General features: G+C 43.2%; 2 protein-coding genes across 5 annotated transcripts in view; both read right to left on the reverse strand.

The window, feature by feature from the left end:
* Positions 1–4,751: 4,751 nt before the first annotated feature.
* prl2 (prolactin 2) lies at positions 4,752–7,397 on the reverse strand. Its single transcript, XM_056587601.1, has 5 exons — positions 7,376–7,397; positions 6,731–6,918; positions 6,034–6,144; positions 5,363–5,542; positions 4,752–4,949 (listed from the first exon to the last, which is right to left on the reverse strand). The coding sequence occupies exons 1-5, from the start codon at positions 7,395–7,397 to the stop codon at positions 4,752–4,754; spliced, it is 699 nt and encodes a 232-aa protein (XP_056443576.1).
* An 8,246-nt stretch (positions 7,398–15,643) lies between these two features.
* LOC130381627 (NLR family CARD domain-containing protein 3-like) overlaps positions 15,644–17,500 on the reverse strand; it is a 15,975-nt gene continuing 14,118 nt past the window's right edge. The window contains exon 10 of one of the 4 annotated variants that reach the window (XM_056589319.1): positions 15,644–17,500. This exon is cut by the window's right edge and continues 4,135 nt beyond it. The gene's annotated coding sequence lies outside the window, so the exon portion shown is untranslated. The other 3 variants (XM_056589321.1, XM_056589318.1, XM_056589320.1) reach the window with 3 other exon arrangements.

Genomic DNA, 17,500 nt, shown 5'->3' on the forward strand with positions numbered 1-17,500 from the left:
CTCTGGTACCCCTTCATACAATAAATGATGATGAGCACTCTAGAACAAGGAAATTCGATAACGTGCCTCAATGAGTGCCCTCTTAATGCCCTTACAGTGCCTCCATGGTTGAAAAAGGGCCTTCAAGAGTGGTGAATACGAGAGAAAGGGCCTTATTGGCTTCTGGATCTCCTTATAATTTAATGCTAATCTTAATCAAGGATGAGGAGGACTATTTCATCATGATGGATCATAGCTTTTTGCACGCTGGTTGGGCCCCAGGTTGTGCAAAATGTGCCCTTTTTATTTTTTCGCCCCTGATAGATAGGCACCTGCTAGACCTATCTCCAAACATGATGGCCGATTCACTTTCATCCTCGTGAAAGTTGTTTGAGAAACACCTGACATGTAGCCTATCAGAACAAAATCTCCTCTGTGACATCTTTGATCTGAGTTAAGTCTCTTTGTCCAAAAAAGTCTCCCCCTTGTAAATCGCAAAAACTACGATTCCAAATAGGCTATTACAATCCGTCTTTATTCGAAGTTTTTCTTTCTTTATTTACCCTCTTTTGCAGACATAACCTTTTGAGGGGTTTCCTTTGGCCGACTCGACTGATGTCCTCCTGACCTTAGTGACCAGACGTCCTGATTGAATAGCGTGCGAGCCGCCCGCCGGATAGGCAATGTGTTGTGACAGCCTTGAGTCACCCGTGGTGGAGAACGGTCCAACTTTACTCAACTTTTTTCAATGAAATACTGACTACTGGAATATTTTGCTGATATATTTGATGTTAAATGGATAAGGGGAACGTGATTATTCATGAATATGCGAGGTGTTGTGATATTTTGTTTTGACGACCCCGCCATCCTAACTAGCTCCGCTTAGCAGCCTAGCGGTTTGGAGTTGACTTCGTTTGGAAAGTGAACTAAACAATGGTAAGTGGAGGATACTGGATCCATTTGCTTGAATGAGTTAATACGTTATTTGACCATAGATAGTCCTTACAGTGTATGATTTAAATATGTGTTGCCCATAGAGTGGCCAATTCACGCCCCTTTCGGTAGAGCCCATGGGACCAATGAGATCGAAAAATATGAATGGGTTTTGAGAGAAAGTAATTATCTTCTGGTCCCAGTCTTGCCCTGGATTACACGTATGTTGTTTGTGGATTTAAATGATAATTTTTCATGCAAAAAAACTAAAAATGTTCGCGAAGAAGTTTGATAATGTTAGGTTTTGTGTTAGGCCGCTTTGTGAACTACAGCTCTTCGCTGCTCTCGACGCGAATGATGTACGTCACCACCCGCACTTGGTACTCATGTCGACCTCTCTGCTCCACTTCACGGCTTTTTTCCAAGGGGAGGATAAAAGCATCGAAAGAGGTGAAAACCATTACAGAGAGTTTCAGTTAAGCCGATGGGGAGATTGTCGGTCTTGTCCACGCCAGTCGCAGGGAGCTTGACGTCACATACGAGACATGCAGTCTTTCTTATTGTGTTTTCTCTACAGCCTTTAACTGAACAATTGCACAATAAACGGTCAAACTCTTGACATGAAAAATTATAATTAAAATCCACAAACAACATATGTGTAATCCGGGGTTTATAAAGACTGGGACCAGAAAATAATTACTTTCTCTCCGCTGAAATCCTTGCATATTTTTGGATCTCATAGGTCCAATGGGCTCTACCGGAAGGGGCGTGACTTCAACGCTCTATTGTGTGGCTCGAGAGACTCATGGGGCGTGCCAAGCTTTAATTGGCGGCTCGCATGGCAGCTAATATTAGGTGATAATGCAGCTAATACACATAAATCATTAATACACTCAAAAACAGTTTATACTTAAATGTTGCTAAAGGGGTGGAAACTGTCACAAATCTGGCAACACTGCACATGTTGTTATTGTAGTTGTAGATAGCGTAGCAGCTTAGTTTAGTTAATTCATCGAAGTATCTGAGAAAAGAATCAATGTGAGGTCGGCGGAACAGAGACTAGCGGGCAGAGAGCAGGTGCTCCGGGTTACAAAGGAAAGGTGCGATTCATACGAATTGAGCATTGGAAAAAATTACTAAAATGGACTGTTGTTTAATTTGCAAACAAACCCGCTCCAATTTCAAGCCAAGTCAATTTGAGCGCCATTTCCAAACCATGCATCCATAATTAAAATGTAAACTACCAATATAACAAAGAAAGTCAAGGACATGCATGCTTGCTTCCCCTCATCCCAGCATTAAGGTAAACCTGTTTTTTAATTAGGATTGTACTAGCTAGCTGCATTACATTTTGTATGTTGTGGTTTGACACATTACTTTTCCAAACTACGAGTAATACTGCCAATACTACCAACAAGGTTAATACTGCTATTATTGATACTACTACTAATGATAGCACTGCATTGCAAACATAGTCTCCCGGTAGTCCTCAGTCACGTGAACGAGCATGACTCTGAAAAACTGCGTAAAACGCCATGACCGCAGCTCATGGCGTGCTCTCCTGCGTGTCATGTTCTGCCCTGTGAGCCATGCGTTGATCCAAAGCGACTGGCAGCTGTCCTCGGCGATAAGTCAACTGTTTGACCCTTTCACCCCCTCTCTCCCTTCCCAGTAGCATTTAAAGCCCCCCCGCCCCACCCCAGTTTATGCTGATGCATTCTCTGACGACAGTGGAAACTATTAATGAGGTGGAAGACGGTGGCCTGGAAGGGTCAATAGGCCAGACTTGACGTGACTCATGGCGATGATGGACGTGGATGAACAAAGTACGGGAACATCTGCTGAGCCAGTGCATGAGTTAAATAAGAAGAGACGATGTTGGGGCACAACATTCCTCTCCCAGACACAAACATGCATGTCCCTTGGCAGTCTCAGACGTCATCTTCCGGGGCCTGCATTACTTAATCTCTTGGAGGACAACGGTTGAATTTAGTTTGACATGATGATGAAGCCAGCCTAAATCTTGCCAGCTCACCTCCAGGTTTTGTCTCCAGATATTATATCAGGAACCAGCCCGACGCAGGCAGCTAGAACCCAAACTGGTCGGCCAATCAGTGAACCCTGAAATACATACAATATAATAGGCTGCTTTGGAATTAGTTTGATTTGGACAAATGTTTTTACTTCGATTAAACTTGTTCGCTTATGGCACTTCGGAAATCCGGCACCTCTATGAACTTCATCGGGTTTGGAGGATCCAATCCGGTCTTCTTAAAATGCTGCAAATGCAAGGTTTAGTGATGACCAACACTGCCGACGGCAGACTCTAAGATGATAGGGTCTGGTATGGCAAGGCTATCTTCATCAGGATCAATTCATCAGGTCTAAGCTGGGTAATGGGGTCAGGCGGTACCACCGTGACTCACATAGTTGATACTATGGGTCATTGTCTCTGCGTGCACATTAAAGGTTAAGGGACAGACACGGTAACGCATGCAAGGTTAGGGTTAGGGTTAGGGTTATGAAAACATGCCTAAATCGACCGTAATGACATTTTAAAGTTAACATGAGGTATATCGCACACGTGGGCCTCTCAAATGGAACATTATCTTCCAGGAAGAGTCTTTTAGCCTGAAGTATCTCTTCTCTTGTTTGGAGCCCGACCGATATATATCGGTTGGCTGATTTTATTGGCTGATATTGACCAGATCACAGATATATCCGTATGGGTGCAAATGTTTGACAGTTTTTGTACGAGACAGCACAGGTTGTTGTGGAATAAACGATTGAACTGAAAATATTTTGCCTGCCTGTCTGGTTGACTGACAGTTGTATTGATCACCAATAGAGCATTGACTTGGTTCAATGTGTACCAAGTCAATGATTGAAGTTGGTTCAATGTGAAGCATAAATATCTTCGATGTAGTTAAGTACTGTTGCCATATTGTGAGGTTAGGGGGCAGGGGTGACTCAATGTAGGGGCGCTTAATTTAATGCAAAGTAACTAGCTGATAGCTTACCTCACTACACTTTGTTAGTAACTTGCCAAATACTGCACTTAACGTTATGCATTAAAAGCTAAATAATACTTAAGATGACTTGCTCCATGACTGCTGCTCCATCCCAAGGATACCACAATATATATTGAATAATGGCCGATAAACCTGTATTTTGCATATCGGTCATATCGATATCGGTATATTTTTACCCCTCTAATTTGGAATTATTCATTTGGTTAACAAGTCGTCATGCAAATCACACACAGTGAGCCTTCTGATTCAAGATTCTTTTGCAATTTCATAATTGCTTCTTTTTATTTAGTTCCTAATACATGAATGCTGATTCTTCAATTCTTATGCAAGAATCTCATGTAGAATCTCAGGGAAAGTGCATTATTATTGAACGATTTATATAGACTAAAAAACATTGCTTTTATTTCTCCTCTGTTCCATCAGATGCATCACATTATTATTGTCAATAATTCATATTCGTTCTAAGATAGCCACCCTTTTCACAAAGCCTTCAGCAAGCTCTAGTCACATTTGATTCCCCTGATTCTGTTTGTGTAGTGTGTTCACAAACGTTTGTGAAACCCACGTTTGTGCACACACAACATAAACCGTAGCTGTAGCATTAACCAAATCGACATGTTTACTCCAAGCTTCACAAGAAGGAATAAGCAGTATACATATTTTCAAGTGAATCAACAAGAGTCTCAATGAACCTCTGAAAGTGCAAATAGAAAACCATGTCCGCTAAACCAGTGTTGGTTCTGGTATGGTCACTCATCCATCACCATTCAAGTGGTTGGCTGTCTCTTTTTTTGGACTTTTTGGCATTCAGCAGTCATTCTCTGGAACTATGCGGCATTTGAGGATCTTGAGGTAGCTCTGAACCTTGTTGGAGTCTCGGCGAAGGCAGGAGAGGAGATCATAGTCATTCATAAGGCTCCACTGGGGTCTGACGGGCGAGGGCAGCAGCTGTTCAGGGGACCTCAGACCGTTGACCAAGTTGCTGATAATGCCCAGGTTCTGCATCTGGAGCAACAGAGGAGAACGTCTTTAGGGTTGTCTTTCCATTGTCGGGCAGACGCTTTTGTTAATGGTTGGAAATGGAGCAACATATTTGGAACACAGATGAGGGATTCATATGCAAGCGTACTGGTTTTCTTTCCGCTATATTAACGTAGAAATGGTTAATGACTGATTCATTGATTGCTTCCCCCTCTAGCGGCCCGCTTGCGGTTTGAATCATTATTTTGTCATGCTCACAGACGAATGCTGGACTTGGAGTGAGTCACTGACATGTGCCCGAGGGTTTAGCCATTAGTTCCTGACAAAATTCTTCCAACGCATTACAATTGTCGTTTGGATATTCTTGATCTAGAAGCCTAAGGCAGCAAACAAACCACAGCACGTATACTATTTCAGTAAAGGGGGGCGCGTAGTACCTTCTCGGCTACTTTCTCCACGCCGGTGCGTAGCTCGTGGACCAGATCGCCCATCACCAGGGCCTTGTTGGAGCTGAAGCTGTTGAAGTCGTCGTGGTGGGCCATGCTCTGGTGGAAGTGCCACAGAGGGTCCCTCCAGGCCCACAGCAGCTTCAGGATCACCTCCGTCAGCTCCTCTCCCTGCAGGGACCCAGGGGGTGTGGGGGGGGGGCAGGAGTTGGAGGATGGGAGTGAGAGAGTGGAGATCAGCGATGGATCGCGGGAGTCTTACGGGATCAGCAGTGTCTGGACACAAACAAATTGGGTATAGTTGGCTATCAGCCATGACCATGTGTCTTGATATGTTTAACATTGACATCTAGCTACTGGATTTGGTTCAATCTAGTTGTTCCAAAGGCCATGTAGACTTGAGTTTGTTCCATTGTATTTAAAGATATGAAGACCAAGTAGGTAGAGACATTTTTATTCAAGCTCCCATGCCACTAGAACAAACCCCAGGGCGAAAAATGAAGACGATAATTCCATTTGTTATACTCGCCCAGCTCTATTTCTGTATTCGTAACTTGATAATAGCCGGTAACATTCGGAGACAAAGGAAGCTACAGATTAACTCTTGTTGTCTTGTGTAGAAGAGATATAAGCTTCATCCTAAGCAAGGAGGGTGTACTCACAGCAAGTCTCTGTGCATTCTCCTTGCCATTGGGAGTCAGGATCCCGGAGGTGTGGCAGTTTCTGTTGACCCTGTTGCTGATGTGATTCCTACTGGGTAGGAAGTACTGTTCCTGGTGGACAGGAGATCAAGAGGACAGGTGAACGTCGGGGTGGGACGGTGGCATGGCTATGAGTCATGTGAGGGTCAAGATGAAAATAAAACGTGAATGGGAAAGAGAATTGATTTGCATTCTGTTTAAATATCAATATTGTGACTAGAAATAATGCATAGTGACAAGTGACAATTCCCAAGGTAAAAATCCCTCCCTGTGATTTGAATCTGGATCTACACTGATTAGTATCACCTAGGTAACAACTAACGCGTGAAGTCAGGTGGCTCAGTGCAAAGCAGGAGCAAAATACAAAGCAAGCTTTCAACCACACAGAACCTTAAACTCCACTAATTTCTTATTCCGTTAGAATCGCTTCAGAATAAGTAGCATTATTTGAATGTAATAATATATACAACATCAAATAATAATATAACTAACAAATATGATTAAGGATGAATAACTATACTGCTTATCAAAGTGCTATTTCAGCAGATCAAGATCAGAGTCTTGTTTGATTTTTTTTTTGCTAAAAATAGAAGCTTAAGGTCTAAGGTCTGTGGTTCAAAGCATGCCTGTCCAAAGCTGGCAAAAGAAAACGACTTACGAACTGGGAGTGCAGGTCGTTGGACATGCCGTGCATCCTGGACGAGTGCTGGATGACCCGATCGAAGAGGTCAGCCAGTGAGAGGACCTGGCAGCTCGCCTGGCCGTTGTCGCAGATAGGCGCCGCGCGCACCGTGTCCGTCTGCGTCCGTAGCACCAGACACAGAGCGCCCAGCCACGCAAAGGACCCTTGGATATAGACCGCGGGAGGGAGGGAGAGAGAGAGGGAGGCGGGGGGAGAGAGGATGGAGACAGACAGACAGACAGAGGGGGAGATCGAGAGAGAGGGAGGCGGGGGAGAGAGGATGGAGACAGACAGACAGACAGAGGGGGAGATAGAGAGAGAGGGAGGAGGGGGAGAGAGGATGGAGACAGACATACAGAGGGGGAGAGAGATCGAGAGAGGGATCAAAAGACAAAAAAAAGGAGAGACAATGAGACAGACATTAAAACACTAAAATCTTGTAACTTATGTTTAGCGGTAAAAGGTACAGGCATAGTTTTAATGTTAAAGGTGGAATATATGAGAATAGATATCTCTCAAACAATTAAAACACGTTCACAAAATCGAGAGTGAAGGGAGGAAAGTTAACAAAGTTTATTCAAGAGACTAAGAGGAGTATCTGGAGTTCATCCTCGTCCATACCTGGTCTGACGTGTGAGGGCATCTCAAGGCGCGCTGTTGGGGTCTCTCCTCCTGTCCAGGGAACACGACAGCAGAAAGGGACACAGGAAGGCTTCAAAGCCCTGGAGATGATGAAGAGGGAGGTGAAGTTTGCTCTCTGACAATCCCCAGCGACTCCACCTCTCTTTAATACCACAGAGAGTGGGGAAGGGGCTAAGGGCTGGGGTGGGTAGGGGGGCTGGGGTGAGGCGGGGGCGGGGGGACGAAGAAGGAGAGGTGGAGGGGAGGAAGGAGGGAGTACTTGGAAAAATGAAGGAGTGATGATGGTTGATTTCCTCATTTTTTTTATGCAGCCTGCCCTTAAGTAATGCATTCATCTTTTTTGTTTTTTTGCATTTTTAAATGGTCAAAACTCCTTACATCCAAGTGGAATGCAATGAAGTAAAGAATGTACTACTATTCTACATGTACTATTATAATGGTCAAATGATTTCTGTGCTGGGCTATGGTGTGGAGATCACGGCCAAGTGCCTCTGCTCTGAATTTGGTGACACCTGTACAGAAGACATATAACTGTCATTATTAGAAATATCCTAAGTAATGCACAACCTTCAAATAGGAATATGCCATATCGAATGATGTGTACTAAGAGTGGAAACAGCAAAAAAAAAAGGGGGCGATTTATTTTTACGATTGTTGATTGATTCAAGTGAACATCAAAGTATGTCGAGCAGAGTCCCTCCCCACACCACCAAGATCGTGACCGTTATTTCATCTTCTTGGAAAACGAGAATGTCTCGCGGAAAAAAAGACCCCGCATTGCTTCATCAACCATCGACCAATGACAGGCCGCGTCATGATGCGCGCCACTGCTTGATACGTCATCCCCCGGCCCTTGGGCCCCCCCCCCCCCCCCTCCTCCGAAGAGCCTGCTAACATGAACAGTCACTCAGCATACTGATCACTCGTGTGTGTGTACGTCACTGGATGAGGCAGCGCGGGGTTGGGTCGTAACCCGTCGTCGGTTCAGCTGCCTCGGTCGGTAAAGCTCCTTAACACGCTCCTATCATTTAAACAGGCCCTCAGAACCCACCTTTTCAAGATCGCTTTCACCACATAACCTCCTTCCCGTCTCTCCCCTCCTCATTTGACCACTGTGTCTGATACTGTGCTGCACAAATAAATTGGACTTTGACTTTTAAATAAACCTAGTTTACCTATTATATATCTATTTAATTCTATCCTATTTGAAATGTGAAAATGATAATGAAAGAAAATAGACGCATAAACGAGCGAATTAGAAAAGCCTCACCAACTGACGTCAGTTGGTGAATTAGTATTAAATTCAGCTTATGTGTCAGCATTAGACTGGTAATGACTAGACACACTTATAATTACAACTGTGAAAGGTAGCAGAAATGTGTGAAAACAGGAAAGGCATGGAAAAGGTATATTAGTTTAGCGTGTTGCCCTGGTGTGCTGTAGCATATGATGCTGTGAGAGAGATCTAATACTGGAGGAAATCATTTAAGTGAAATTAAAGTTTAGTTTAATATTTTGGTAAGGAATATTGAATATTAAATTCTGAAAATGTGTTAAAAAAATGTATGGTATTTAACAGATGCATGTTTAGAACCAGCGTTGAAGAATGTTTTAAATTGCATTCATGGAGAAGTTGGCAATGGATGTCTGATCTATCAAAGAGTTTGTGTGATCTTATCTTATAACTTGCAACTCTCTCTGTCTCTCGCTCCTTCTCCCTCTCTCTGTGTCTCTCTCTCGATCTCTCTCTCCTTCTCCTTCTCTCTGTCCCTCTCCCCCTTCTCCTTCTCCTTCTCCTTCTCCTTCTCCTTCTCCTTCTCTCTCTCTCTCTCTCTCTCTCTCTCTCTCTCTCTCTCTCTCTCTCTCTCTCTCTCTCTCTCTCTCTCTCTCTCTCTGTGTGTCTTTCTCTCTCTCTCTCTCTCTGTGTCTTTCTCTCTCCTTATCCCACTCTCTGAGGCCCCGTCCACACGAAGCCGATTTCATGGCGAAACCGCAAAGGTCTTGTACGGTTTGGCCTTCCGTCCACACGAAGCCGGCGAATCCGCTGACCGAAACCGTAAACTTCTGAAACCACCCTCGGAGGTGGTTTCAAATCTACCCGGTTTCGTTTTGGATTCGTGTGGACGCCTGAAACCGACTGAAACCGTAAACCATGACGTCATCGCCCCACCCCTCGACCCTCTAGCCATGACTGTTAAGCCCGCGGAGTCTCACCCTTTATGCGCATGCTCGCCTCTTCTTCTTATTTATTTTCCTTCTGGATTGCTGTAGCAGAAGCAGCGCCCCTTATGGGCCTGGAATGTGTACTACAGCGTTTCGCTTGACTCCGTCTTTATGGAGATACTCCGAAACCGGCTAGATCGAAACCGTAACGGTTTCGCCCGTTTCGGCTTCGTGTGGACGGGGCCTGAGTCTCTCTGAAAGTTTAATTGGTTTTGACGGACCGTGCTGTTAGCCAATCAGAGGCGAGACATTTGCATGTAATGAATATTCATGAGTAAGAGCCAAAATCAAGTCGTCCCTCCCCGCCCACCTCCTCCACCACACTAGAACAGCGTGAAACAGAAGCAACAGCGCATTTTTCACCAGAACCGACTCATAGGGCATTCATTGCTAAATTTATGAAAAAACAATGCAATGACACCTTTAATCTCTTTCTATAATGATTCCGTTTATTATGATTATATCCAATAGATGGACTGTGTACTTAACTGCGAACAATTTGCAACATTATGTAGGTCAAGCAAGGTCAGGGTTTCGACGATGATATTATTTTGTTCATGTGTATATTACAAGTTCTTCCTTGATTGCAAAACCACCTGACTACAATTGATTAAGTACTGTGAATTGAAATCAATTGAATCAAATTCAACTCAGAATGTCTTATTTTCTTCCATGTGTGTTAAACACCTCAAAGACTAATCTTGTCTGTACCCATAATCAACCCAAGGGGACTACTTAAAGGTCAAAATTCAAAGTCTTGTAAAAAATATGGGAATACCACATAGAACTGAATGATGCGTTTTTCTAGAGCCTCCTCGTGCGATACTGCAGGTCTCGTGGCGTGTACTAGTGACCTATCAAAGTTCACGTAGTGGTGAGCGTAGACGTGTGTTCCCTTCCCGCGGGTACTCCGTTCCAGGGTGAGGGTGAGGGTTAGGGTTACCTCTGCCTCTCCTCACTCAGGTGTACAGTACAGCAACGACTACAGCCTGTGGGAGTCCTTGGATAAACCTGAATCAAAATGAAACTAAAATGTCACGCTATGCTAGGAGTTATCTCAGGCCATCTCTTCTATAGTTATAACTCCCCAAAATGGAACAATGCTGCGTTTCGATTGCCTTCGGGGCCAATGCAATATTTGTTAGATTAGATAATATTAAAAGATACAGCTTGTGTTGGATGCTATGTACAGAAAGAATGAAGACGCAGATTTAATATTAGCAACGTTCTCGCGTGTACATCATCAAGGATTAAGTACGATGTTTAATTAACTATGTATCTATTTCGGGACGTTGCTTCTAAAGATTGTCCGAAGCGCTTTATATTCAACTTTTAAATATATATATATTTTTTAACCTTTTCTAGGAATTTGTCAAATCCAGTTACTGAAATTCCATGGTCGGCCCCTAACAGGTCGAACCATAGAGACTATATGGTCCTAACTAAAGTGTTTCTTCTAAACAAGATAGTCTGCGTTGTACAAAATGTGATCGATGGATTTATTGTGACTGTAAACAGGATTGGATGAAATTACATAAACATAAATGTTTCCTGGAAATCAAGGAGTATGGCCCAGTATCTTTGCCACACATAGGAGAGGATACGGTGTGTGGGGGGGGGGGTTATAGAAATGTACATGAATGTAATGTTCAGATGGATGTTCTTGTTTTGAACACACAATTCGTGAACATAAAGATTAATACTATGTGTAAAATACTGTTTCATGTTTTGTAGACTTGAGGCCCCAGTGTACGGTCAAATGGTTTTAATGTGATGTGAATATTGCATAGTTTTTCTGATCATAATGTTAAATAACAGCTGTAAAGGGTTCGAACCCTAACCATTAATAATATACTACACACAAATGAAAGGTTGAATGTAAAAAAAAGCCCTACACAAACACACACACACCCGCACGCACGCACACACGCGCACACAAACACACAATCACACATGAACCGAAAAAGGTTGTGCACAGCCAGCAGGGTTGTGAAGTTGAGCTCTTTGTGGAAACAGTAGAATGTCTTCCTTATCACATGGTCTCCTTTCTCTTGTGTGTATATGTGTGTGATTGCCTGTGTGTGAGTGTGTATGCTTATGAGCACGTCAATTAAATAATTTCTGGAATAAAACCACCAAAACGCAACTCCACGACAAAAATATACACAAAGCTACGACAAAACATAACACTGAGTGCCCGGGAGGGCGGAGGTTTTAAATCTGCACCTAATTTAAAGGTCTATAGCGCCCTCTACTGACCCCAACCATAATAACCGTCAACCAAACTGCAGAACAGCTTAGCAGTGGGTGGCATTATTACCGAATCAATATTAAACACCTCAACATTTTTCTAGGCTTTAATTGTAATTTGTGTACCAGAGTAGGCTAAAGGGAAACCATCAGACCTCCACCATCCAGGGGAAGAAAGGGGAGGGGCCTACTGCGCTGACCGTGTATGATGTCATGGGACTGGGGGAGGAGCAAGACAGCGATGAAATCTTTACTGTCGTCATAGGCCACAAGGCTAGCGAAGAAGCCTTGGCTGGGGTTAGGGCCAGAGCAGCACTAAACCAGAGAATAAACCACCAGACCAGTATCAACTGGTATCTATCAGACTTGACTAGGATAAAAGGAGGAGAGTGGACAGGGAGAACTGAAAAACAAGGAATGGAATAACTTTAAAATTGAACTTTAATTTCTTGTCAACAAGAGGGTTTCCAAACGTCAGGTCAACTGGTGTAAACAGTTGAAGGCTCAGTGGCAAACAAAGCAAGACTGAGAACTCAAATACACAATATTTTGCAGAATTATAATGAAAGTAAGGAAGATAAAGCCTTAGAATAACAATAGTTGAGTGCTGCTTGTAGCACACACTTAATGAAATAAAATGCAGTAAGTTAGATGTACACTAGGTGGCACTTTAACTCTATTTTTGTTATAGCTCTGGTTATAAATCTGTCTACCATCCATCTGTCGTTTTACTAGACAGTACACGTTCTTCAAATCGTCTTGTCACAAGACATGAGTCTCCAATCAATATTATGAATGACTTGATATAAATTGATTTGATGTTGATATGGAAGTGCAGCAAAGATCATTCAAAGGATGGAACACTAAGCTCAAAGGTTCAATATTTATTCCATTCACAAATATAGCAATACACCATACATCGTCTATCCAAACACAATAATCCATATTGGCAATTTGACACAAATGCATCTTGTTGTTTTCATTCTCAAGTTTTTAAAATAATGAAGGTTTGGGTTAACAGAATATAAACTGCACTATTCTATAGACAATGGAACGCCGGGGAATTACAATGTCTGGTGTTTGGCCTGGGGCTTTGGGTTGCTGTGCAAAAAAAGCACATCATCCACTGTGGAAGGTTTTAGTTGACTCCTCCGCTCCTGAATAACATCTCCAGCACTCGCTCGCAATCGCAAAACCCGCGACCGACCCGACTAGCACCCGTGTCCGACACAGTATATTATTTCTCCCCTGTTTCATCCAAATTGTGCGGGTCACCTGTCAGTACAATATAATATTATATAGATACCTATATATAATATAATATAATATAATATTATATTATTTAGATATAGAGCTTCGGGAGTCCGCAAACGGCGACAATCACCTCTCCTCCATGCTGCTGTTCACGATGGACTGTAGGGAGTGAACACTGATTGGCTGTTATGTTACGTTCTCAGGGAGTGAACGCTGATTTGCTGTTATGTTACGTCCCTCAGGGAGTGAACGCTGATTGGCTGTTATGTTACATCCCTCAGGGAGTGAACGCTGATTGGCTGTTATGTTACGTCCCTCAGGGAGTGAATGCTGATTGGCTGTTATGTTACGTCCCTCAGGGAGTGAACGCTGATTGGCTGTTATGTTACATGAACGCTGATTGGCTGTTATGTTACATGAACGCTGATTGGCATTGTGGGAGTTGTCGTCTTCAATCCACAAGCGCCAAAAATATTCACTCTCTGCCTTTTCTCAGTCAAGAAGGCACAAAATTGGAAATGTATGTAATTTATTCAACTAAATATATGACCCACTTTCAATACAGATTCATGTATCCACCGATGAAATTCTCCTTTAAGTACGACCAGGGGTTTAATCCGTCCTGCATACATAACTAACTTACTTAACTTACCACTTTAAACCTTGCTCTGAACTTCCTTAACGCTAAATAAAGGATACCACAAAAACACTGGGGCCTTTTATGATAGGATCTTTTTTTTATTTTATTATCAAAAAATCGATCCAGGAGTTTGAGTGTGTAGAAGACCGAAGACACATCCTCCAACAGGCAGGAGAATAAAACGTGATTGTTGTTTGCAGGGGAGGTGGCAATAATAATAATGTCATTTACAAAAATGTACTGAGAAAAAAGACATCCTCTCCATTTACAGATAATACATTTCTGTTGTGCAAAGCGTGGAACTGACTGGCCCCCTGTCAGCTCCACGTACTGAGGACTGGGTGTACTGGGACGCTCCCTGTAAAACCAGGAGCAGACTCTGGTTGTACTGGGAAGCTTCCTGTACAAACAGCAGAACCCTCTGAACCAGAACCTTCTGGTCTAGAGAACCAGGTCCATCTGTAGAACCGGCTGGTCTAGAACCGTCCTGATATTAACCCACTTGGCGGTAGTACAAGGTACTACCTATTCCTCCGTATATAAGTACACGCTATAGATCCATACCAGTCTCCTGATAGTTCTGTCTGTATTTACAACACCGGGGGCCTCTACGAATTCTCTTTTTTCCATAGGAAGTTTCCTATGGAGATGACCCGGAAGTGCTTGGAGATAAGTTGGTTTGAATTCTAAAAATCCTTATGAAAGGAGCCTCGATGCTTCCTTTAACCCTCTTTTAGCAAAGGTTACTCCTGAGCAACCTTTGCGAAAGGAAAGGAGATAGTTGCATCCCATAATCCTTTCCACCGGCAATATTTAAAGCAACATGCCACCGTCGAAGTTTACCGACTCCACGCGAAGATGCATGAGAGACGCGGTAAAGCAGAAGAATAGAAGAGAAGAAAATACAATTCATAATAATGGATACCTATTCCAGAAACATTATTTGAATTGAATTGAAACAATTGATTAAGCACACAAAAGAAAAGAAAATGCCGACTTCACATTTAAGAAAGACTACTGGGGGCAGTTAATTTCAACATCCACATATATTTGAGCCTCTTTTTTTTCACATGTGAACTGGGATTCAACTTGCCTAAAATATTTTCGTTGGCCAAGACCGACCAAAGTGATTCTCACTGTTGGCGACAACCTGATAGAAATCAATACAAGAATGCATGGATCAAAAGGACGCTTGTTGTCGAACCACTTCGGAAAACTGTAGTTACACCGTAGAGACGCTAGAGGTCAGCCATACTCCCCGTCGCGCAATGACGTCGGTTAGGAAAAGTCGAGTCGAATTCATTTTAAACAGCGCTGTCTTTTTACTATGTTCGAAAGGAAGCACCTTTTCATCTCTCCTTGACCCGATGACGTTTTCCACAAAGGTGAAGTAAAGGAGACATAAAAGTCAACATCACGCAACGTGCCGAGACCCCTGTTACCGTGGTAACCCGCACAATAACGCAACGGGGCAGAGACCCCGGTTACCACGGTGAACAAAACATCATGCAACGGGGCAAAGACCCCGGTTACCATGGTGACACTCAACGTCACAAAACGGGCAGAGACCCCGGTTACCACGTTGACCCTCAACATCAAAAAACGGGCAGAGACCCCTGTTACCAGGGTAAGGGTAACCGGGGTAACCGGGGTGTGAGGGGCACTGGAGGGCTAGGGCCACCTGTGCGCGGCGGCAGCTGTCGGGGGCGGAGCTGTGGGCTGGTCCTCCCGTCCAGGAAGGAGTCCACGAACTGACAGTGGTCCTCTCCGAAGCCCGCCTCGTCCCCGAAGTCCTAGAACTTACCTGGACAGACCGCCACTGCCGTCACCACCATCATCATCATCGTCACCATCATCATCATCATCATCACCATCATTATCACCAACATCATCATCATCATCACCATCATCGTCATCATCACCATCATCATCATCACCATCACCATCACCATCTTCACCAACATCATCATCATCACCATCATCATCATCACCATCACCATCACCATCTTCACCATCATCATCATCGTCACCATCATCATCATCATCATCATCATCATCAACAACATCATCATCATCATCATCATCCCGGACCAGATCTGGACCGGGAACGGGACTGGGACCGGGACTGGGACCGGGACCAAGACCAGGACCCGGACCTGGACCCGGACCGGGACCTGAACCCAGACCGGGACCCGAACCCGGACCGGGACCAAGACCCGGACCGAGACCCGGACCAGGACCAGGACCCAGACCCGGAATAGGGCCGTGACCAGAACTCATACAATATAAGATCAGTCTCTTCCATAACACAATAAACACAAGGACTCAAAGAATAGAAGCAGCAGACATTAGTAATCATAAACAGGTGTGCATATATCTTTAATAACTGAAAATGTTCTGCTGCCGTGTTGTTCCTCACAGAACACATGGGCCTAATCCTAAATGACTCACAGATTTAATTTATCTAAGGTGCTAATTAACCTTAGTGAGTGAGTGTGTGAGGCCACATGGGCTCAAATAGGTATATATGGGATTGGGACAGCACTTCACGAGAGCACATGTTACCTTGGCAATGTTTAATGACAAAGATGTGGCTGACACTTGCCGGTTAGGGAATTTTCAATTTCAGTTTATTTTTTAAAATGCAATGAAAACAATCGGCTACAGCAATTTATTGATATAAGAAAATATAATTTCTACTTTTGAATAGTTCAGTATAAAGGATGTATTGAATAGTTTAGGTGATTATGGGCCTACAGATACTAATCATAAGGCTGAAAAAGGTACAAGTAGTAATATGAAGAGCCAAAAGATCCGGCTCTTGTTGGTGAGCTGATCCAAATGATCTGGCTTTGAACTGCAGGTAATTCTCTTAAGGCTTCGGTGAAGTCTGCACTGATGCAGACTCACGGCAAGGGTTCAGTAATTATTTATTTATTTTTTCCACAATGTCTTGTTTTTTGAAACGATTTATGATGACTATATGCTCTGTAAGGTGACCTTGGGTGTCTTGAAAGGCGCCTCTAAATTAAATGTATTATTATTATTATTATTAGTAAGTGTGGACTCAAACCCTCACGCCCTTTGGAACTCGACATTGGGACAACCCTAAAGCCTTAAAGGAGACATATTATACCACCAGGTATGAGTTTGATTAGCCTTACAATCCGTTTCGAATATCTGCCCCATGTGGGCGTGTCAACCTAGATTTGTGCTAGGGATGTCATATGGGGCAGATTTTCGAAACGGCTTGTAAGGCTAATCACAGTCACACCTGGTGGTATAATATGTCTCCTTTAATAATTTCGCGAGAACGCGCAGCCAAGTCTGTGAGTCCGTGAGTCCGGACATTGGGATTGGGCCAAGGAATCAATACTCAGTTTAAAGTCATCACAACGTTGATCAACTTTTTCCCAGACAGCTTGCATTATATAGGTCTGCTTTAAATCAGGTTCTATATTAGGCTTATCAAAATATAAACTGATATCTGAGCCTTGCAGTATGAAATTATTAACATCTGATCTACATAATTATATTTATGTATGTGTCCGATATAATATACACAACATTGTAGTACAATGATGTTTAGATTTACCATCAACCAATGTTTAAATTTCATTAGAAATATGGTCTTTGTAAAACCTGCATATAACCCTAACCCTAACCTCATGGAAGACCTTAAAGTCTCTTCCTGTCAGGGTTAACAAGATCAACTTTCAGAAACCCAAGAAAATTGT

Source organism: Gadus chalcogrammus, chromosome 4 (assembly GCF_026213295.1).
Source record: "Gadus chalcogrammus isolate NIFS_2021 chromosome 4, NIFS_Gcha_1.0, whole genome shotgun sequence".
Taxonomy (NCBI): domain Eukaryota; kingdom Metazoa; phylum Chordata; class Actinopteri; order Gadiformes; family Gadidae; genus Gadus; species Gadus chalcogrammus.